The 22,295-nt window shown below is 59.9% G+C and overlaps 2 protein-coding genes across 5 annotated transcripts; both read right to left on the bottom strand.

Annotated features, from left to right (window-relative positions):
• Positions 1 to 160: 160 nt before the first annotated feature.
• U2AF2 (U2 small nuclear RNA auxiliary factor 2) lies at positions 161 to 16,403 on the bottom strand. 2 transcript variants are annotated; one of them, XM_087421077.1, is made up of 12 exons: positions 16,234 to 16,403; positions 12,151 to 12,286; positions 11,327 to 11,371; positions 10,935 to 11,038; positions 10,409 to 10,560; positions 9,054 to 9,170; positions 8,726 to 8,864; positions 3,980 to 4,059; positions 3,759 to 3,881; positions 3,374 to 3,460; positions 2,855 to 3,103; positions 161 to 450 (listed from the first exon to the last, which is right to left on the bottom strand). In XM_087421077.1, exons 1-12 carry the CDS (start codon positions 16,280 to 16,282, stop codon positions 316 to 318), a joined length of 1,416 nt encoding a protein of 471 aa, XP_087277203.1. In that variant the 5' UTR covers positions 16,283 to 16,403; the 3' UTR covers positions 161 to 315. The 2 variants fall into 2 exon arrangements, with proteins under 2 accessions (XP_087277203.1, XP_087277202.1); XM_087421076.1 differs by having other exon boundaries at positions 3,362 to 3,460.
• A 1,451-nt stretch (positions 16,404 to 17,854) lies between these two features.
• Positions 17,855 to 22,218, bottom strand: CCDC106 (coiled-coil domain containing 106). 3 transcript variants are annotated; one of them, XM_004439093.3, is made up of 6 exons: positions 22,049 to 22,218; positions 21,291 to 21,366; positions 21,039 to 21,146; positions 20,768 to 20,944; positions 19,405 to 19,617; positions 17,855 to 18,751 (listed from the first exon to the last, which is right to left on the bottom strand). In XM_004439093.3, the coding sequence occupies exons 2-6, from the start codon at positions 21,319 to 21,321 to the stop codon at positions 18,435 to 18,437; spliced, it is 846 nt and encodes a 281-aa protein (XP_004439150.1). In that variant the 5' UTR covers positions 21,322 to 21,366; positions 22,049 to 22,218; the 3' UTR covers positions 17,855 to 18,434. The 3 variants fall into 3 exon arrangements, with proteins under 3 accessions (XP_004439150.1, XP_014649927.1, XP_087277206.1); XM_014794441.2 differs by having other exon boundaries at positions 22,045 to 22,066; XM_087421080.1 differs by lacking the exon at positions 22,049 to 22,218 and adding an exon at positions 21,578 to 21,744.
• Positions 22,219 to 22,295: the final 77 nt, after the last annotated feature.

Here is a 22,295-nt window from a genome sequence, read left to right on the forward strand (position 1 = left end):
TGTTCTGGAGAGGGGCTATGGGGGTCCTACCCCGCCCTGCTGTGCACCCCCTCCCCATCCCGACCCCTTCCCTCTGTGTCTGTGGGTGTGTGTATCTGTGTGGGCCTGTGTGCGCACTTCCCCAGTCCCCTCCCACCCCAAACCCCTACCCCCACCCCCCACCCTTAGTTGCTGCCATTCCAGTTGCTGCCGGCTGTCATTCGGCTGTCACTCGGCTGTCACTCCTCTGCCCATCATCTTCAGAGAGGGAAAAGAGGGGGGGCGGGAGGGGGAGAAGCCCCCAGCCAGCCCTGCCCCCGCCCTCCCCCACGGCCTCTACCAGAAGTCCCGGCGGTGGTAAGAGTCGGGGTCACAATATTTTGTGACAACCACTCTGTTGGCGAACTTGCGACCCGTCAGGCCCTGCATGGCTTTCTGGCAGTCAAACACAGAGGTGAACTCCACAAAGATCTGCAGGAACAAGAGGCAGGTTGTGAAGGCAAGGTGGCCTCTCCACCTCCAAGGATGAGCCAGCTTGCTCACAGCAACCAGCCAGCATCTCCCCAACCCAGAACTCCTGGGGAGTGAGAGGCAAGGAAAGAGGGCCTCACCACAGGTTTGGGGGCATTTACCCCAACATCCTCCAGAACCCCAGGATCAAACAACAAGAGAGCACAGAGCAGACATGCAGATGTGTGGAGAGTGAGAAAGAGCAGAGGCAGGCTTGAATCAAGAGCCACAGGGAAGAGGGGTGAGCTCCCCAGAGCAGAGATCACTGTGTTAAGCCAATTCCACAAGAAAGAAACACACTTAAGTATCTCAGGTGAAATATAATACGTGAGATATGCTTTAAATTATTTCAGCAAAAAAAAAAAGAGAAGCTAACATAGAAACAAAGAATGACAGGATACTAGTAACTTGAACCTGGTGCTGGGGCACTACAGTACTGCTATATGTGCTGTAATACAACTTAAATGATATGCTCTAATGTTACTACATCACTAGGGTAATTTCTCTCTACTTTTAAGTACGCTTGAAAAGAATGATGATAAGGTTTAAAAAGAAAACAGGCAGGCTGATCCCAGAGACCAGGCAGAGTCTTTCCCTTAGTTCTTCCCCCAAATTTTTACTCAGCCCCTATGCAAGCCGGGCTCCCTTCTAGTGCCGATGACAGCACCGAACAAAACTGACATGGTCAGGGACCACGTGTTTCCACCACCCCACAGTGAAGAGCGGGCGAGATGAAACACTGCCCGCCCTCCGGTGCCCACCCTCCTCTTCCTGCCCTGTCCCTTTTGCCCTCTGCTCTCCTCCCCCGCTCCCCGCCCCGTGATGCTCTTTCCACTGCTGGAGGAGCAAGCTCATCCGGCCTGACACCTGAACCAGATGAGTGTGTCAATGGTGCCTGCGTTTTATCGGACCCCATGCTTAGAACGCGGCTCTGTCCAGCTCACTGCTTCCTACGCCTCTTTGCTGGGCTGTCTCAGGACCCCAAAGCCAGGCCCTCAACACTGACCGTGGTCCCCCTCCCCTGAAACCTGCTCAGCTCCCATGCTTCTCACCGGCCGTTTCCACCCAGTCACCAAGGCCTGAAGTCGCAGCACCCCACCTGACTCCTCCCTCCCTCTCCTGGCATCCCCAACTCCCCACCAGGGCCTGGGCATTTCCAGGCAGATGTGACTCCCAAATCCATTCACTTCTCTCCAGCCTCCCACTCCTACATTACATCAGGTCACCATCTTTCCCCAAGCCGACAGCAGGCTGGTAGTTCACAAAGCTCCAGCGATCACACGGCCGTCACCTCTGCCCCATCCAAATTCCAGCCTGCAGGTCCCCGCTCTGCAGGACTAGACTAAGTCCCTGCTTTGCGCTCCATGCCCACCCTCGTCCATCTTCCTACAGGGACCATCTCTGAGTGTCAGGCATTCAACCACACCCAACGCCTATCAAAGGCTTTCCTCCCTCCTCACTCAAAAGAACACCAATCTTCTCACTACAAGACCTGCCTCGCCGGGCCCCAGCCCCTACCTCAGCACCCACTGCTCTCTGCTTTCCTCCACTCGAACTACACCAGCCTCCCTGCCGTCCCCAACCACACTGAGCACTTCTGCCCTGGGGGCTCCGCACTCACTGCACCCTCTGCCCAGCACCCCACCTGCCTCACTGGAGCCTGCTTGACGCCACCTCTTGACCTTGACTTTGACCTTCCCATCCAAAAACAGCACCCAGCGCGATCCTGCTCCCTTCCCTGCTACTACCTAATGTAGCATACATGACTCTATCAACACCCCCCCAGGACCTGGCCTGCTTGAGAACAGGAAAGGCACCTCGCTGAGTCACTGAGTGAGAGGATGGGTAAACTCAAGTCATGCACACTCCCCGCCTCCCGAAGCGTGGTGTGAGGTTCTGACAGCTGGCACAGTGCTTGGACGTGACAGGACGCAGTGGGCTGGGAAATCAGACCGCAAGAATCAGACACCTGACCGTGTGGGCCCTGTCCTCCGAGGAGGGGCTCCAGGAGCTGCCGTGAGAGTTCAGGGGTGACACAGGTGAGCTTAGCAAAGAACAGGGCACCCGGAAGACACAGTGGGGTTATGTGGTGACTACTTTTAGCACTTTCCTCCCCAGTCCACAGGCAAGGCCAAACCACTTGCACGAGGTCACATAACAGAGCCAGGTTTTGAACCAAAGTTGCGTCAATATAGAGCCCAAGTCCTCGGCCATGGCAGTACTGCACTGTACTCCCAACCCCCTACCGAAGGGCCACACACCTCTCTGGGCTATAGTAGTAGAGTGGGTGTGTGTGTGAGGGAGAGCGAGAAAGAAGACAGCAACAGAGCGAGAGGTGGGGGGGAGAGGACACCCCCACACACACCTTTCCGCAGCCAGGCACCTCGACGCCGTCCACAGGCCGGGGGATCTCGATGGACTTGACAAGCCCGTACTTGCTGCACTCGTCGCGCACGTCCTCCACAATCTCCTCATACTCCTCATCGTCCAGCAGCTCCTCGGGCAGCACCATGTTCATGAGGCACAAGACCTCGGTCGGGTGGCCGCCCATCTGCACCTGGGAGCTCATCAGGCCCGGCACTTGCAGGGTCACGGGGGTCTGGTTGATGGTGCTCTGTAGGGTGAGCGGGGAACAGGGGCGTCACGGGGCCTGATCCAGCCCGTGCCGTCCTCTCTCGAGGCCCGCCTCCCCGGCCCAGCCCTCCCTCAGATGCTGTCCCAGTAAAACCTGGGCCCTGCCCTTGAAGGCCCAGGCACCCACTCCCAGCTCAGCCCAAGAAAGCCAGGGGCAGAGCTTAGGAGGACCTGCCCCTAGTCCCGCCACCCAGTCCCACCCCCCAGGTGTCCCTCTAGCCAATGGAAGATGACGTGCCGGGGGGCTCACCAGCGTGGCATTCTTGGCTCCCACACTTGCCCTCTGGACGAGCAGTTTCTTATCCCCCAGCTGCATCCCGTTCAGCCCCGCAATGGCCTGTGTTTGGAGGATGAGGGGTAGGGGGTGCAGGGGAGAGGTGCGGGTCAGGGGCCAGGAGCCTGACACCTCCCCCCAAGCCCCAATACCCCAGAGCCAGGTACTGGTGGGGGAGAGGGGAAGGCAAGGGGTGAGAGCTTAGAAAGAGCCGTAACTGAGGGAAAGGGGCCGAGTCCCCCACTCGGGGCCCTGCTCGAGGCTGGCCTCCTCCCGCCCATCCCGAGGGGAGACCTCCGCGTGGACACAGAGCGGGGCAGGGGGCGGGGGTGGGCGAGGCAGCATCAGGGCCCAGGCTCACCTGATCCGTGACGTTGATGTCCACGTACTCACAGAAGGCGTAGCCCTTGGAGAGCCCCGTGGCGCTGTCCTTGACCAGGTTGAAGGCCTTGAGAGGCCCAAACGAGGTGAGCAGCTCCTTCACCTGCAGCGGGCCGAGATGCCATCAGGCTTTGTCTGGGCCAAGGCCGGGGGGGGGGGGGGGGGGGGGGGGAGGGAAGCTGGGAGGAGGCGAGGGTCTACCTGGTCATCATTCAGGTAGTTGGGTAAGCCCCCGATGAACAGCTTGTGGGCAGAGTCCGGGACCACGGTGGACACGACTCCTGAGGGAAGAAGGAAGGAGGCAGACTTGACTCCCAGCACAAGAGCACTACCCAGGACCTGGGCAAGTCTGCAAGGAGAGGCCCGCGGCTCCCCGTCCACACCCACCCCACTCCAGCAGCCAGGGGACAGAGAACATGCTGTGTCTCCCAAACCTGCCCAGGCTCCGAGTCTCACTCTAGCAGCATTCGTCAGGATGCACTGTGATAGACACCAGCATGGAACAGCAGCGATAATTCCCACCCTGGGGCCACCAAGACTTGAGCTCACACTCAACCCACCACCTGCCACTGTGTGACCTTCACAGGTCACATGCCTCTGGCCCTACTGTTGAGGGATCATGATGACACATAACCCCCTTCTTCATCCTTCAGGCCTCAACTCGGAGCCCTGTCCCGTCACTGCTGCCTAAATCAGGTCTCCCCATCAAGCCTCTAGGTTCCCTCCCTCCATGGTCCTGCACTTGGCACAGCTACGCAGACCCCAGCAAGTCACACTCACAAGTTGCGCTCTGACCTCAGTCATATGTGACACTGGAGGGATCTGCTGTTTGGCGTCCGCGAAGACTAGGACATGCCCAGCTCAATCAGCACTCTGTCCCTGGCGCCCAGCAGGGGCTGACACAGCAGGGTCAGGTCAGCTCAGTGGGTGCAACCACCACTGTGCATCCGCCCCCAATCCTGCCCTCTCCACTGAACTCTGGATTCAGAGACAAGCACCTGCCAGGTGGCTCAGCCCAATGCCCCACAGGCTTCAAAATGTGTCACTCAATTCCTGGAGCATTCCCATGGGGCTTGAGCTGTGCAGAGCCCCAGCCTGGCACCTGGACACAAGAGGATGGAAACGCGGACCACCACCCATCTAGCCTGACCTGCTCCTGACTTTCCAAGTTCAAAGCCCACTACCGCCGGCCGCACGGCCTACCCTTCCTCTGCAGTCCAGCACCAAGCGGCCCCACCCCACCTGCTCCTGACCCTGGGGGAGGAACAGGTGAGATGAGGAAGGAGAAAGAGCCTCAAACACTGAGCCACTGGGCCCATGGGAGGGTGCTCCCTCTCCCACTACCCACTCAGCCCCTCCAGCCCACACTCACATCACCCTGCAGAAGTGCTGGCACCAACCCAACCACTCGGATCGCCAGAGCTGAGCCTGATCAGGGGGGTGCCATGGGGCGTGCAGACCACAGACACCCCACTTGTCCAAGGTGGGATGCTCGGAAGCACTGTACAGGGAGCAGGGGCTACGGACCCAGCATTCACTCACCACAGGCTAAGCACCACGTTCAATTTATTCCCCCAATGCTCTCCAAAACCCTACCCACAGTCTAGGAGAAGTAAACCGAGGCACAGGGAGTAACCACTAGCCTGAGGTCACAGAGGCAGAAGGGGCCTCCCTTCTTCTGGGCCCACACTCGCCCAACTCCACAGGCAGCTCTCGGCAAGCTAAGGGTTTTGCACGAATGCCATTATTCTGCCCAACAGCAGATGAGAATACGAGCAGAGGTTACATCACCCAGCGGGTGAGTGGCAGAGCCAGGTGAACGCCAGCGGTCAGGTCCGGGCTGTATCCACTATGCCATACACCTCAGGGAAGCGCATCGTGCTGAGGGGGACCAGGGTCAGGCTCCCTAGGTTCAAATCTGGGGTATAGCACCAAGGAAGGCTCCACTGAGCCTCAGTGTTCTCATCTGTGAAATGGGGAGAGCACTCGCACCTTCTGCAGAGGGTGTAGATGAGAACAATCTGTGCAGAGTGCGGACGTAAGACGGGGCCTGAGGCCAGGCCTGGGCCAGCACTAGGGGTGGTCCGTCAGTGCCGCAGTGACTGCAGACCCCTCGTGGACACTCGGCTCTGACGCAGACAAGGGAGGAGAGCGACCTACTCAAGGTCACTCGGCCGGGAAAGGGCAACGCACACTGGGAACCCAGGTCTATCCTAGCGCCCAAATCAAGCCCCTGACCACGTCATTTCCTGACACAACAGGCAGGCCTCCAAACACACCAGCAGCAGGCTCCTCCCTGCTTCACACAGCTGTTCTCTGCCCGAGGGGCTACCTCCCGTCCTCAGCTCTAAAGCCTCCCCTCCCCTCTGAAGACGGCCCTGGACCCCCCATAACCAAGCAATCTCTTCTGGCGCCAGCAGTCACCTCTGCCTCGGCAGGAGGACCATCACTGCCTCGGGCACCGCTGTGCCCCCAGCACCGACCACAGGGCGTGGCAGAGGAAGATCTTGCGGAGGGAGTGGGTGACACCCCACAGGCAGGAGCCTCCTGAGGCAAAGTCAGACTCACCCCTGGGTGAGTTTGGCACAGGGCAGAGGCTCAGGGATAAACTGATTCACAAATCCAAAGACTACTGTGCCTTCCTGTCTCCCAAACACAGCTCTGGCTCTCCCTACTCCCGGTTTCCATCTGGTCTTAAGAGGACCGACCAGGATCCCACATCAGCACTGGACAGTGGCACCTGACATCAGTGAGAACGCATTTAAGGTTCACAACTCCAGACTACGCACGCTTACAGTTTCAGGGCCCTACCCTTTTATCAAGGAAAGGAAGTTGCCTTCTAGGTTCCTGAAATGTTTCTTTTCCAGATAATAAGGTCTGTTAAATTTTATCAAGTGCTTTTCCCCTCTAGTCATACAATTGATTTTTTTTTTTTTCTTGGAAGAGAAAGGCAGATCAAAACATTAGCTTTATTACACAGAAAGTTGGACCAGAGGGTGGTTGACCTACTGGCAGAATCCTCCTTCCTGCCACCACCCTCACAAAGGAAGAGACTCACCCCGCCACAAGCGACGTGGAGCCCCAGATCCCTCGGGTAGGCAAATCCCAAAGCAAGAAGATCAATGAATAATCTCTTTACTGCTTAATTGTAGTAATGGCCACCTCTAGAAAACAGCCTGTGGCTAAGGGAAGGTGGTCAAGAGCAACTATCCCCGTGTCTGCAAGGCCTTCGTTTCCACAAGGAGGAGGCAGTACAGGGAAGGAGGCGCCTAGACTCTGGAATCAAAACACCTCACTGGGAATACCACTAATCATGCCCCTGAGCAAGTTTTGACTCGTTTTGTGCCTCGGGTCACAGTTTCCGCAAGCAGCGGATAGCAAACCTATTCAGTAAAGGGCAGGTAGTAAATATTTTCAGTTTCTCGGCCAGGTGGTCTCTGTCACTACTCACCTTAGCCACCACAGCACAAAAGCAGCCTAGATGATGCGCGAGCAAGCACAGCTATACCGATAAACCTTTATTTAAAAAACAGGCAGTGGGCCGTATCTGGCCCCCTAGTTGTCACTTGCCAACCCTTGTACTACGGGACTGTCACAAAGATAAGCAGATGATCCACGGAGCACACTTGGGACAGTGCCTGACACAGTAAGCGTTGGCAAGTGGGTGGTCTCCTTAGGTAATTAAAAATGAGTTAAAACACATCAAATTTCCCAGGAACAGGCACAAAAAAACGTTCTGGAGCTTATGTGGGAGATGGTCCCACACATGTATTCACAACATAAAGTCACCAGGCTGTACACATGAAGAATGTCAGTATGCATCTTCCCTCGACTTTTAAAAAAGTTAGAGACGCAATGAATTTACCCAAACCATTATGATGGCACTGGAGACAAGCCCGGAACCCAGTCCAAGTCCCGAGGTGCTGCCCCAAGACTCCATATCCCCCGATTTGCAAAGTGCTGACTCAGTTTCTAAAAGGCGTCCTTCAGTGCGAAGCCTCAGCCAGCAGAACCCCCCATTCTCTAACCCCAAGGGCCTGGCTTACTCCCTTCACTCCCAGCGCACACCAGTGCTCACCCCATCTTTGCCAGAACAACGCCAGGGGCCTGAGACCCGGGCCTCCCAGCTCAGCTACAGCAGCACGGGCTCCTCCAACCCCACTGTGCTCTGCACACTCCAACAGGGCCTCAGAGGCCCGAATCCTCACACCCCATCTGCTGGCCACAGGGATGAGCAAACCACAGCCTGTGGGTCGAGTCCGGCCTGCTGCCTGTTTCTGTACAGCCGGCAAGCTTTTCAAAGTTGTCTCGTGACACGTGAGTACCACAGGAAAGCCGCATGTCGGTGTCCACAGACGTCAAGGCGCATGGGACACAGCCACGCCCATTGGTTCAGGTGGCGGCTGCGGCTTTCACACTGCAGCCACGGACACAGTCACTGCAACTACTTACGGCCTGCACAGCCCGTGTTCACTATCTGCCCTCACCAAAGGCTCTGCCAGCCCTAGGTCTGCTATCTCATCTGCCAACCCAGGAGGATACTGACACGGCTGTGGGCAACGGCCCAGAGCACAGGCGAACAGAAACACTGAAACAAAAAAGGAGAGAACGCCCAGGTGCGGGAGCCCACACCAGGAGCTTTCCTGACAAACCGCTGACCCGCGCGTGCGCACACATGCTCAGTGACCCAAGGTCGCAGAGCCGGAGGCCCCTCGCTTCCCACAATACCCTTGTTCTGGTCGAAGCTCTGCGACTTACGACCTGTGAATCTTCAAGCACATCAATCCACCCTCTCTGGGCCACCTCTACCAAGCAGGGAGAACACCCAACTCCCAAAGGTTTGGGGGACTGGACGAGAAGACGAGTTGATTCCGAAGCACTCACACCGCTTCCCAAATAGCTCCAGCTGGGCTGGAGAGGGGAAGGTGGGACAAGAACCCCACTCACCAGGCACATAGACAGAGGGGTTCTCCGACATGCCAGGCAGGGGCTGGTAGTCATGAGGCCTGCGGATCTTCAGCGACTGGCCCTGAAAGATGATGCCATCGAAGGCCATAGCCTGGGTGGTCTCGTCCACTGAGCGGAACTGCAGGAAAGAGAAGGGGGTGGTGAAGGGCACGGCCGAGTGGCCGGACCAGCCCCCCAGCCCCTGGGAGCTCTGGACAGCAAGCCAGTGGAGAAGAGAGCGCAGAACGGCCCAGGGAAAACAAAGGCTGCTGCTGGGTGCGGGAGCCGAAGCAGCATGCACGCCCAGTCCACCCCGCACCCAGCTCACCTCCAAGAAGGCAAAGTTCTTGTCCTGGTTAATCTGCACAGCCAAGACCGGGTTGCCGGGGGCCTGAGTCAGCCCCCCGAGGCGCATCTGGGCGTTGAAGAAATCCATCATGGCCTCCTGCAGAGGGAATAGGAGACAGGGGGGGGCGGGGGAGGGAGGTGGAGAGAGGAGGGGAAGGGTGAGAGAGGGAGACACAGAGGGGTTTGGGGGTAAGGGGAGAGGGAGGAGGGATGAGGGGGTGGGAGGGGGCGGGAACAGGGGAATACAGTGGGCATAGAGTCCACGGTAGGAAAAGAAGCAGGAGAAAATGAAAGACAACAGGGAGGAGGCAGAGGCAAGCGGCAGCCAGGGGCCAGGAGGTGAGACAGGAGGGTGGGGAGAGCCACAGGGGCCCCAACCACAGGAAAGAGAGAGATGAAGAGAGCGTTCACAAAAGATGCAGGAAAATCACAACAGGACAGGAGAAAAAACACAAACCAGTGAAACAAGAAGACAGAACACATAAGAAAGAGAAAAGTCCAGCAGCGACAACAACACGGAGGTGGTAGGAAAGTGGAGCGCAGCAGCAGGACAGAGAGCAGAGCAAAGGGACAGAGGGGAGGGGCGGAGGGACGCAGGGCGGAGGGAGAGGGGGCAGGGTGGGCGGGAGGGGAGAAGAAAAGAGTGATGTGGAGGGATCTGGCCCTGGAGTCCGGGGGCTGGTTTATCAAATGTAGCAAAGTGCAGGTTGAGAAAGTCAGAATGGACCTTACTTGCCTTCGACGATGGTAGCAAACTTTTTGTTGCTACGAGGGATCTCAGCCCCACAATATTTCACTTTAAAGAGAAATGGAAACAACTCTTTGATCTCGGGATTCTCAGGGGGTGCCACGGGAGGGGGTGGGGAAAGGGGAAGGGGAGAGGAGGGGAGGGAGGTGGGGGTCAGGGCGATCAAAAACAAAAGAGCAGCGACCACGGGAGGGATGTGGGAGAGGATGGGGACAGGCGGCAGAGAACGAGAGGCGTGTCAGAAAACACTGAGGGGAGCGTGCGTCTGTGTGTGTGTGTCCGAGTCTCCCTCTCTGTCTCTCTCGATTCAGATTCGGATTCGTAGGTACGTTCTGTGTGTGCTTGAGCCCTGGGTTGCTGGAGGAGGTTGGGGGAGGGGAAACGGGAGAGGGGAAGAGGAGGGAGGGAGAGGGCCACCCCCAGCCCGGCCCCTGGCTGGCTCAACTCCATCGGTCCGTCTGGGAGGGGGCCGGGGGGTCTTGCAGGAGCAGAGTCTGACCCGTGCAGGTTGGGGAAGGGAACGGAGGAGAGGAGCGGGTGGGAGTCGGGAGAGGGTAGGGCAGGGTATGGGCAGGGGAGGGCAGTACCTCAGTTATGCCAAAGGGGATGTTGCCCACGTAGAGGCGCCGGGCCTGTCTGGTCATCTGGCTCCCGACCACGGGCACCGGCGTCGGGGTCACGGCCAGACCATCAGGGGTCATGGTGGGGAGAAGGGCGGTGGCTGGAATCTGACCCGCGGCTTCAAGAGGAACGGAACAGGATCAGACGGCATCAGGGCAACCCTGGCCCCGCACCCCAGGACCGCCCCATGCACTCCAAGAGCCCCCTGTCCTCGTCTACGGTAGCGGGGCCGGTGCCCTGACAGGCTCAGATGGACCAGCTCAGCCACAGCACCCGCCCCGAACTGCTGCCTCTGAGAAGCCAGGCATCCTGACAGCGGCCCAATGGAGGCCTCATCCCCACTCCCCCACGGGGATTTCAAAGAGGCAGAGGCTGAAAGCCCACAGCACAAACCTCATTTGCCCCTTCCCCCCAAGAATGGGGGTCTGCTTCCTCAACCACCAGGAGCAGAAATGCAGAACAACGAATGACAGAGCGGCGGCCAGCGCCTACCTTGCATAGCCTTATACTGCATGGGCGTGATGTGCTCGAAGCCGGGCGGTGGCACGTCCCAGTATTTACGGACCTTCTTCTTCTTCTCATGGCGAGGGGAACGACTGGGGGAGGGGGAAGGGAGAGCGGGGCAGGGCGACCTCAGTCTGACCAAAGGTGGGCCTGCGAGCCCCCCAGGCTCCCCTTGGCTTCCCACCAGTAACTCAGCTCTCTCCAGGAGAGAGAGGATTTGGGTCAGGACCGCGCCCAAGCGTGGGGGAGCGTGCTCGTTTCAGGGCAGGTGGAATCTCTTCCCCAGTGCCTGGGCCAGGGCTGGACAAGGGCAGGGCAGGATGCACGGAGGGAGGCAACGGGAGCGGACGTCAGGGGAACGGACAAGAAGAGAAGCTCACATCAGTCCACCGTGCTCCTCTTTAGCGCCTCTGGTCAAAGGTTTGCTGGTGGGGGAGGGAAAGGCATGGGGAGAGTGACTTGGGACCCTCGATCCCCCACACACCACACCCCCCCAAGGGCACTGAGCCCCGAGGCCGGGGACAGGGCCGAGGCAAACAGGGGGCAAGCAGGCCCCCTCGGCCCTGCCAATCCCCCCCAAAACCCCCCACCCCAGGAAAGAGGAAGGGAAAAAGGGCCAGACAGACCACTTTCAGGTCGGAGACACTAAAATGGAAGGAGACAGAAGGACTGTCACCTACCCCGCCCTCCCTCACCTAAGGCAGCAGAGGGAACAGAGAAGGGAGCCTAGGAAGGGAGGAGGCATGAGAAGAACAGAAAATCAACATCTCAGAACCAGAAAGGGGCCCGGGGGGAGATGTTGGCCAGCTCCAAAAACTCCCTTTTCCCGGGAGGCGGCATGCAGCCCTACCCTGAAGACAAGAGTCCCACAGAGAACCAGAGAAAGAGTAGAAAAGAAGGAAAGACCCTCACTCAGGGAAGGGGGGGAGCCCCTTCTGAAGGAAGAGGCAGAATCAACACTCTGTCTCCAGACTCGCCCCCAACAACCCACCGGAAACTATGCGAAATCAAAGAAACAGGGAAAAACCTGAATTCAAGACAGATCAGCAACAAACCCCTCCCCTAGTTACACACAGAGAGAGAGGCCACAGAGGCCCAGGGACACAGCAGCACACACAGTCTAAGTGTAGGGACACCCCCACTGCTCCCCTCCCAGGCTGGCTCCCCCCATCCGTGCCCAGCGGAGGTCCCCGAGCCCTGGTACCTTCTTCGCCTCCTGTCGCGGGAGGCGCTCCGCTGGTCCCGGTTTCGCCGGTCCCGGCTCCGGCTCCGGCGCTTGCGGTCCCGGCTTCGAGAACGGCTGTGGCTGCGCTTCCGGTGGCGGTTCTCCTTATCCCGCTCTGGGCAAGGGTGGGGGGCAGGAGGATGAGCTGAGGGAGGACCCGGCCCAGCCCACCCTCGCACTGGTGGCTATGACCCAAGCCCCAGGAAGGCCACCCCCAAAGGGACGGGATTTGATGGAGGAAGGGAGAAAGCAGGCTTCCTGGGTCCACAAGTGAGTCCAGGGACCTGGGGACCAGGGGGATGGGAGCTGGTTACCTGAGGGGACAGGGCCTGGAAATGCCCCCGGGGTGTAAGATACCTGAGGATGCTCAGGAGGAGCTGGGGAGCCAGAGAAGACAGAGGAGGCTGGCTCCTGGTCCCCCTCGAGGGCTGAGGGGCCTGACCCCAGGGTCGTCCCTGAGAGGGGCAGGGCTAGAGGCTGGGGAATCAAGAGACCCAATGATGTTTTCCTGAAGGGACCCAGTGACCCCTTAGGAAAGACCTCCTCAACCAGCTGGCACCCACAGCCCCACCATCAGGCCTGGGGAGTCAGGTGCCAGGCAGGATCTCATATCCCCAGGAAGTAGGCAAACCCAACCCATACCTTCCCAGCCAGGTAAATAACGCAGGCCACCCTCCCCAGAGGCCCCTCTTTCTGAATTTGGAATGGGGACAGATACCCTGCCCACTGCCCCACCCAGACCTGAATCCCAAACCACCCCACCCTGCCAGCTCACTCCCTCAGTCCCTCAGCCTCACAGCCCTGGGCTGGGGGGGCATGTTGGGGGCTGGGGCTGGGGGCTGGGGGCCAGGGGCCAGGAATTTCTCTTGGAGCTATCCGCCAGCTCTAGACCAGCCTCCAGTCATCCTTCAACCCCTCACTGGCCTGGGGGTGGTGCCTAAGAACAAGCACAACCTTGCCAACAAAACCACAGACACCACTGCCACCAACAGACCTCTCAGCCTGTGAAGGAGGTGCAGGCTAAACCAGGAACTCACGCGCTGCACTGTACTCTGTTTCCTTGGTTCAAAGACACCACTGACTCAACTCCCTGTCAGCCACATGTTAACGTACCTATAAACTCCACCACGTGTCTGGGGACAGGAGGCGGAAGAGGCCATAAGCAGAGCGCGTCCAAGCGAACTTTAACCTCATCCAGTGTTTTGTGTTGTTTTTATGATTTAATTAAATATGAACTTTTTGTAAATGCATCTCAACATCAGAATCACTAAAAACCCAGGAAAAATATGCACCTTACAAGGGAAAAAAACACAGTGGCAAACACTGGGACGCTTCCTGAAACCCTGCTGAATAGCTTCACTTGCACTTGATCCTTGGGAAAACACGCTGGGGGCTCCCGTTACAGAGAGGGAAACTGAGGCGCGGGGTGGTCACACGACTGGCCCAAGGCCAAAAAGCAAGAACGTGGTGAAGCCTGAATGTTCATCCTGTCATGTCAGTGAGTTCAGTTAAGCACCAGGCTACGTTTCTAAACGCAGGTCAGGCAGAACACTCCAGGATCCGGCTGAAACCACTAATAACAATGAGATTATCTCCTTGCACGTAAAACAAAAAAATAAACACTGGCAAGACAAGCGGACGGTCAGGGGCCCGGGCCAGCAGTGTGAAGTAGGAGGGAGGCACTCAGGCATGGCACTGGGCACAGGGAGGAGCGCTGGCCTGGGGCTTTGGGCCTCTGGCTCCACGCTTGTGAGATGGGCAGCCCCAAGTGCCTCTTCTGCTGCTAAGGCTCCAAAACAGACAAGCAGGCAGACAGACACCGACACAGAGGGAGCAGTGACGCCAGCTGGGTACCTGGGACCCAGGCAAGGAAATTAATTCCCTGCAAACACAGGTACTGCTAGGCAGGGGCTGAAGCTGGGAAGAGGCCAGCCCACAGACACAAACACGTGGGCAGAGCTTCCCCCTAAGGCAAGAGCTCCCCCTCCCAGACACACACTGATCCCGGACAGATCAGAACAGAAAGGGAGCTTCAGCGGCTCAAAACGCTGTGGCCACCTTGTGGGATCAGCGCCACCAACACAGATGGTCCAGGGCTGAAGGACTGGCCTCCACATACCAGTGGGGACAAGAACCCAGGGGCACGGCAGCAAGAGCCTCAAAGAAGGGCTCAACCAGCTCCACCTGGCGGACCAAGGTACTGGAACCTGGCCTTGCAGCCACCAGGCCTCAGGGTCAGTTTCAGCTTTCCTGCTTTCCAACTGCATAAAACCACGAAAAAGCAATCGAACCTGTTAACACTCCGCTTTCTCTTTTTTAAACGAGGATCATGTCTACCCACCAGGTGTGTGAAGACTTGGCAGAATGACATTTGTACAACACCTTTCCCTGCCATTCCTCAACTTGGACACCATCTCTGAGGGAGCCGAGGACCTGCCTCTACTTCCTAAGAACGAGCTCACTACGCTACAGATGATTTCACAGTAAGAAATACCACTTATTAGACACTTAGTGTATACAAAACCACACGCCACACACTTTACATATGGTATCCCATTTAATCTCAGCTCTGCCTCTAACCAGGCCTGGGACAGTTTTTAAACTTTCTGAGCCTGTTTCCTTCTCTGTTAAATGAAAAAAAATCATTTCAGCCTCACAGAGCTGTGACAATGACCCACTCAGAAAACACCACACAAAGAGCTTAACAAAAAACGCTAGGAGTTTACCTATCACTGCTACCACCCTTATTAATTCCGAAAAATCAGTAACAAAAAAACAATAACAATCAATCCACAGACGAAACAAACAAGCACAAAAATATTCAAGTAGCAGAGCTACGAGGCAACAAAGTAGACATGTAAACCAGGTACGCCCAGCTCCCAAGCCTGCGCTGTTAGGCGACACCTCACGTAAATGCAGACGCCCCGCGGGCACCCATCAACGTGGCTTCTTCCCCAGGCGCTGTCTCCTCACCCAGCCGCCCCTTACCCAACTCTAGGCTGGATTCGAAAAAGAACTGCTGCGCCCCTTCTCAAGCCCCCCACCTTCCCTCAGCCTAAGTTTCTTCACTCTTAAACCGAAACAGAGCGACAAGAGGGATTTCTTAACTAGCGACTTTCCCAATTCTAATAATCTTGGAGCCTCCAAACTGATCGGCACCTGCACGGCCCGGTGCTAACTCGGCATCCCGAGGAGGACTTGCCTCTCACCCTCCCCTGCGATTCCCCACTGGACCAGATCCCCCTGCGCGCTCAGAGCCTGTTTCCTCATCTCCACGTTCAGGCGATTTACGAGGCTGACTCTAGGTGCCTCGAGCCTGGGGTTGGACGGGACGCGGGGCTTGTGTCCAGCTGGGGCGGGATGAGGGACGCCCCCTATTGCAATGGTGGGAACATGTAAGGAGAGTGCCCGCGCGTGGGAGGGACACTTTAGGAAGACACGAGACGCCCCCCTTTCAGGAGAAAACCCGCGTGCGTCCCCCGCGTTGACCCGAGGCGCCCCACGACCAGAACCAGGGCGGGGATCCCGGCGGGCGCCTCCGCAGGACACGGCGCAAAGGGCGACAGCGGGAGAAGGCCGGCCGACCCCGCGCCCTGCCCAGCCCGCGCCCACGTGAAAAGGGGGGGGCTCACAACCGCCATTTTGGAACAAAGGGGGCGTGGAGAGCCGAGACGCGCGCCCGGCCGGAAGCGGAAGTGCCCAGGCATCGGGAGAAAACGAGGGATTTCGGGACCCGATACGTATATATCATCTCCTTTCTGTATTATTAAAAAAAAAGACCCTGCGAGCGGACGACCGGCGAGCCCGCGCCGCCTCCGCCGGGACCACGTGGGGCGCGGAACCGAGCGCGGCGCGCATGCGCCCAGGGCCCGCGCCCGCCGCCCCCTCCCCTCCCGCGCGCGGCTGCACGCCGGACGGTCACGTGAACGAGGCGCGCGCCGGGACGAGGGGGGGCGCCGCGCGGCCCTGAGAGGAGGGGGAAGCAAGGGGGAAAATGGCGGGGGCCGCGGAGAGAAGCCAAAAGCCGCCCCGCCCGCCGCCTCGCACCCCCGGCGCCCTCACCTTGCTTATTCTCGTTGAGCTGCCGCTCGAACTCGTCGAAGTCCGACATGCTGAGGCGGCCGCGTAGGGCCCTGTGCAGCTCTCGCCTCGCCTTGCCGCCCGCCCGCTCCGGCCGCTTCGGCTACTTCCGCCGCTCGCTTCGGCTACTTCCGGCCGCCGCCGCTCCGCCGCCTCCTACCTAATCAAGCCCAGGCCGCCCGCCCGCCCCGCCCCGGCTCCGCCCCCTCTCTCCCCGCCCGCCGGCCCTCCCCCCCAGAGCCGGCTCCGAAACGAGTCGGCTACTTCCGGACCGTAGAAGAAGGAGTTGGGAGCGGCAGCTTCGGCTGCTTCCGAAAACACCCGAAGCGAGGGTTTCGCCGGCTTGCCAGGTTTTCGTAACTTTTCGGAAATTAGCTCCTCAATGTTCGAGTGTTTCCGTAGGTCCTCGCGTTCCTCTGCGCCCAGCCCTCCCCCTCAAGAGTTCGGCTTCTTCCGGCAACTCAAACCGTCCCAGTCTTTGGCAGCGTCCACAGATTTTTCCTGCTCTTCTCCGCTGGCGCTGTCCAAACAATCGTCTACTTCCGACAATCCTAACCGTCCCAGGCCTTGGCACTTTGCGAAGGTTTCCAGCGCCCGCCCTCGGGCTCTGCCAGAGATTAAACTCGATTCCAAGCTTCGGCTCTTTCCGGAGATTCCACTCGCTCTCTCCTCCCTCGACGGAGAACTTCGGCTTCTTCCGCCACCGCTTCGGGACGGCCTCAGTCAGGGGAGACAGCTTCGGCTTTTTCCGTCAGCACTTCGGCCCCTTCCGGCTTTGGGTACCGAAAAGGGAGGGAGGACGGAGGCGAAGTGGGTCAGGGGAAGGTATACGGAGAAGGGGCGGGGTCCCGGCTCTCGGCACCTGGCTCTCCGGGTGGGGAGTGTGGAGGAAAAGAACGGCCGATCTCGCAGAAGGCCTAAGAAGGTTGCGCGAGACAAAAGTAGCCCGTAGGGTGACGAGTGCGCGCGACCGCTGCGGAGGTTGGTAGCGCGGCTTTGTGCGCTTGCGCAGAGTGGTAGAGGAGGGGCGCGAGATGGGCTTTTGCGCCTGCGTAAAGGCCAGTCTGAGGCGCGGTTTGACTGCTCCGGAAGGGGGCGGGTTTCAGAGCCCCCAGCGCGCGTGCGCGAGACGCTCCCTCCCTCCAGGGAAGGTACTGAGTTCCAGACCGTTAAGCAAGGCTGACCTCCTGGTTGCCGTAGCAACCGCGTAAGCGTGCCCGCTCCTCTCCGGACGCGCAGGCGCAGCAGGCGACATAGGGGGCACTTCCGGGAGACAGATATGTCGCATTATCGCCTCCTGGCGGGCGAGTGAAAACCTCCGCTCAGAGATGCTCTGTTCTCTCAGGTGGCCGCCTCCGCTAGAGGACATTGAGTCCCGCCTCCTGCTGCCGCGCCCCGAGTCCAAATAGCCCACCCGGTAGAGTTCAGGCCTCTTTTCCGGAGCTCTGCCCCTCCGAGTTCCCCGGGGCACAGCTGCTTCTCCCCCTCCCACCCCGCCTCCGGGGGGCTAATTACACCCTGTCTCCCCAGCCTCCCCGTTTCTCGCCTGACCGCCCGCTCCCTGGAACCCCTTAGAGCCCCCATCTCCGTGGCAACGGCCACCCCCTCCCGCTAAGAGGCGGGGGCCTAGTTTATTCCAAATTTTATCGTTTCTTTTTAATTTAAATTCTCTGAATAATTCTGTTTCACGTGGAGTCGGGGTTGGTCCTGGAATGCGGGTGGGGAGCTCCGGGCACGGCAGGCTGGGCGGGCCGGCCTCTCCTCGGGGCTGGGGCGGAGACGGGGTGTGGAGAGAGCCCCGGCCCGGCGGAGTCCCGCAGTTTTCCCAGGAGGAAGGACCCAGTGAGAGCAGGACGGTGCAGCTCAAGTGGAAGGGGTGCCAGTGTTCAAGAAGGGACAGAAACCAGCCCCTGGGCAGTAGTTCGTGGGAGCCTGGCTAAGTGAGATCCCCCCCACCACAGGGAATGCGGAGGAAGGGGAGGATGCTGGGAATGTGGGAGGCAAGGGGGGCGGATCTATATACAAGGGACCTGGGGCGGGAGTGGGGGTCTGCAGGAGGAGAGGCACACGCCGCCCACCCGCGAGGCCCTCGAGAGGGGCACAGCACTCATGCACACGCTCGCCCGGGTACCGGAGGGGCGGAGTGGGGGCCGGCGGGGGTGTCCCGGCCAGGTGGGGCAGGATCACCGCTTGAAGCGGTAGGTGATGGGAAGCAGCAGCTTGCTCTTCTTGAGGGCCTGCACCTTCTTGAGGGTCTCGTCGTCAAGGGCCAGGAAGCAGCGGCGCGAGTACTCGAGCAGACGCTCCTTGGAGGGGTCGAACTCTCCCACCTCCGCCAGCTTCTCGGGGGCCACGATGAGCAGCTCGGCGATGGGCGTGGTCAGCGCCACCGTGTTGCGGTCCACGCGGTGGTGCTCAAAGGCCCGAGACATGCTCTTCAGCTTCTGGAAGGTGCCCAGGATCTTCTTATAACGGCAGAGGACTCCATCCGCGTCCTTCACTGCAGGACCAAGGGGGTGCATAGAGAGAGAGACATGAGGGAACGGAGAGACACGTGAGGGTAGATAGAGATAGACACCGGGGGAGATGTGGAGGAAGCCGGACACAAACGGGAAGGCAGATGCAGAGGACAAGACAGAGATGGGGTGTGGGGACACAGGACAGGGATGGGGACAGGGAAGATAAGCGCAAGCAGAACAGACAGGTGAAGAGTGACGAGGAGCCCAATACAGGAAGAGCCAGGAGAGCAAAATGGAAAACAGGAGGAAAGCAGGTGAAATTGTCCAAGAAGGTGAGAGAAATGGAGACAGAAGGAAAATCGGAGGAGGCAGGGCCCAGAGAGGAGGAGGGAACATGAAGGAGAGGGTGGGCTAAACGGTGAGCTCTCAGCCCACCTGAGCCATCACGCCTTACCTCCTTAGTGACAGGAACCTGAGGGTCAGGAAAGTCAAGGAGGCCTCTGGGGACCATGGTGAGGGGGGACCAGCATGTAAAGACTAAGAGAGGACCACACATGGAGACTGGACAGGGTCTGGTCTGTTTACAGACGGAGAGACTGAGGCTTGGGGAGGAGAAGGGAGGCCCTCTGTGGAGGTCACACAGCAAGTCCCCGGCCCAGTCCCCTGGAGCCCCCACCTCCTTTGCCTCGCTTACCCCGCTGCCTCTCCCGGGCCTTAGGCCTCCCGAAGCGCCTCCGGCCAGCACCTCCCTTCTGCTTCTGCCTCTTCCTCTCCACGTTACTGCCTTCTTCAGATGCTCCACTGAGCGAGGAGGCGGCAGACTCAGGGTCCGAGGCCTCACCCCCGGCCCCACCTCGGCCGTCACCCTCAACCCGCCGGGGCCCAGGCTTCACTCGGCAGTGGTCCTCTGGAGGGAGGTAGGGAGAGACACGCACACATGTGAACTGAGGGAACGGGAGGGAGGAGGAGCAAGAGGTCTGTCTGCAAGGAGGAGGTGGAGGTCATGTCACACAGGTCCCCAGGCAGGGGGGCCCCCAACCAGGGCTGAGGCCCCGAAGGAGACAGATGAGCAGGAAGTACAGTATAGATGCTGAGGTCCCTACCGAGACGGCTGGGATTGGGGGGCGGGACAGGGGAGGTCGAGCTGCAGACGGTTGAGGATGCTCAGCTAACTCCTAAACTCGGTGGCAAGAAGTCTGGGGGAGGGGTGGAGTGGACCAAGACAGGACCGGGGACCTCAGGAGAGCCTGGGACGCTATGGGGTTCCCACAGTGGAGGAGGGTTTTTCTGGGGAGCCAGTGGGACCTCCAGAAGAGTAGACTCTATAAACCTGGGAGGCAGGCAGAGATTGGGGTGGGGGTTCAGATCCTAAGAGAAGTCTCAGGCTCTGGGTCCAGTGGGCTGGGAAGGGCAGGCACTTGCCTTCTCCCAGACAGAGGGAGCGGCTGTGGCTCTGGCCACGGCCCTCCAGAAGGTGGGTTGGGGGGAGGTCTGGTGTCGGGGTTCCCACTGAGAAAGTCCCCTGGGCCCAATCATCCTGGGTAGGTTCCCATCAATGTGGGGAGACAGCAGTACATCCCAGCAACCTGGGCTCGAAGTGGTTCCGGAGCAGAGGGTCCCCAATAATGGAGCAGTTAAAAAAACACAGGCCCCCTTGCCCAGGTTTTGGGTTGAATTCACAGAGAGGGATGCGGGATTTTGAGGGAGCCGGGCAGGGGCTGAACACCAGGAGGGGGAGAGTAGAGGTTGCATTGCCCAAAACAAGGCGAAAGATTTGGCAAAGAAAAGCGCCGACTATCCGCAGAAGGGGATGCCTAGTGTTCAAAGTCCATAACACACGGGGCACAGGGTCCTCGCCAGAAGCAGTAATAGAGCAGGAAGGAAGCTGGGCTTGAAGTCCTGCAGACGGCCACAGGGTAAAGATGCCAGGTCCCCACTGAGCCACTGAAGGATGACTGTGTGGGTGAGAAAGATCCCATGTCCCTGAGAAGGGTGGGAGCTGGGTTCCAGGGCCCAGGAGTGAGACAGGAGGGGACTGGCTCATGCTGCGCCCTCACCTGCATCCATACGGGCAGAGGAGATGAACTTGTCCAGCTGACACCGCAAGAAGTCCCTCTCCTCCTCCAGGTCCTCAATGCGCTTCTGCAGCCACGAGTTCCTCTCCAGGGCCATGTGCAGCTGGGCCCTGACCCCGTTCATCAGGGCCACTGGCGGCGATGCGGCCTCCGGAGGCTCTAGGGAGAGCCGGGGACCCCAGTCACACCTGAGCCTCGAGGGCTCTGCATCCCAACTGACTCAAATCCCTCTGCGCCCGCCTCCACAGCTCACCCTCGAAGTTTCCCCGAGAAGGACTCAGACTGTAAAAGAGCTGTGGCTCTAGGTGGGGCGTCTCGTCGAAGGGGATGGAGATCTCGAAGGCCTCATTGTCCTTCTTCACTGGAGACGAGAGGCCGAGGGTCACCGCAGGGAAGTCACCGGGCCCCTGGGACCAGCCCCCAACCCCCGCCCTGGAGAGGAAAGGGCAGGGATGGGCAGAGCGGCTGTGGGACCAAGGGTGGGGCAGGGCCCCAGCTTCCTCACGTGTCCTCTTCCGGCTGTTTCGGTCATTCATGGCGCGGCCTCCAGCGGACCCGGGCAGCTGAGCGCCTCAGGGGCACTGGACAGAAACAGCAGCCATAGATGGAGGAACACAGATGGACTCCTCGGGGACATCCCGGGGGAGGCGGGGCCCGACTCAGGATTAGGGGAGAGGTGCTGAGTGCCGGGACTCCTGGGTCTGATGGAGGCGGGAACCCAGACCCCCAGGCACACCTGGGGTTCCGAACTCCGAGACTCGTAGGGAATGAGGGGGCTGGGGGCTCAGATACCTAGGTACTGACGGAAAAAAGAGCTGGGTTCCCCATGGAGTCGACACAGCGGGGACATCCTGGCCTGAATGGGACGGGCCCTCATCACGGGTCACCTCGGGGCCAAAAGAAGCGAGAGGTGCAGGGGATGGGGAAACTGTGCCCCAACTTCCAGGCAGAGGGTGGGGGTCCAGCCCACGCGCGGCTCCTTCCCCCCCACAGACCCCCCCCGTGCCCCTCCCTCGCATTTGCGTGGGCGAGCAGGACCTCTCCCCCGTGGTGGGGGGTCTGGGCGCGTGCGCAGTGCGGGGGGCGGTCACGCGTGGGGGTGCACCCCCCGCCCCCGCCCTTTGTCCCACGGGTGGGAGGGGGAGCGATGGTGGCAAGGGTTCCCAGCGGGGATGCGCCAGGCCGCAGGCGCAGACGCGGCCCACCCCACTCCCGCCCGCAGGTGCCTGGGGTCCGAGGGGCCGGGGCCCCGCGCTCACCCACCCGCGCGCGGAATCCGGCCCGGGGACCGACGGCGGCGGCGGCGCCCATTCCCGGCGCCGGGGAGCGTCTGCAAAGTGTCGCGGGGAGCGGAGGGAAGCGCCCACCCACCCGCTGGCGGGCGGGGCGGCGAGTCTCCGAGCCGGGCGGCGGGGCGGGCCGGGACCCCAGCGCTCGCCGGGTCCGTCAGTCGGCGCGCCTCTTCGGGAGTCCCCGGCCGCAGGTGAGGCCCGCCGTTTGCGGCGGAGGC

Source organism: Ceratotherium simum, chromosome 33 (genome assembly GCF_057802395.1).
Source record: "Ceratotherium simum simum isolate JZ-2026a chromosome 33, ASM5780239v1, whole genome shotgun sequence".
Classification (NCBI taxonomy): domain Eukaryota; kingdom Metazoa; phylum Chordata; class Mammalia; order Perissodactyla; family Rhinocerotidae; genus Ceratotherium; species Ceratotherium simum.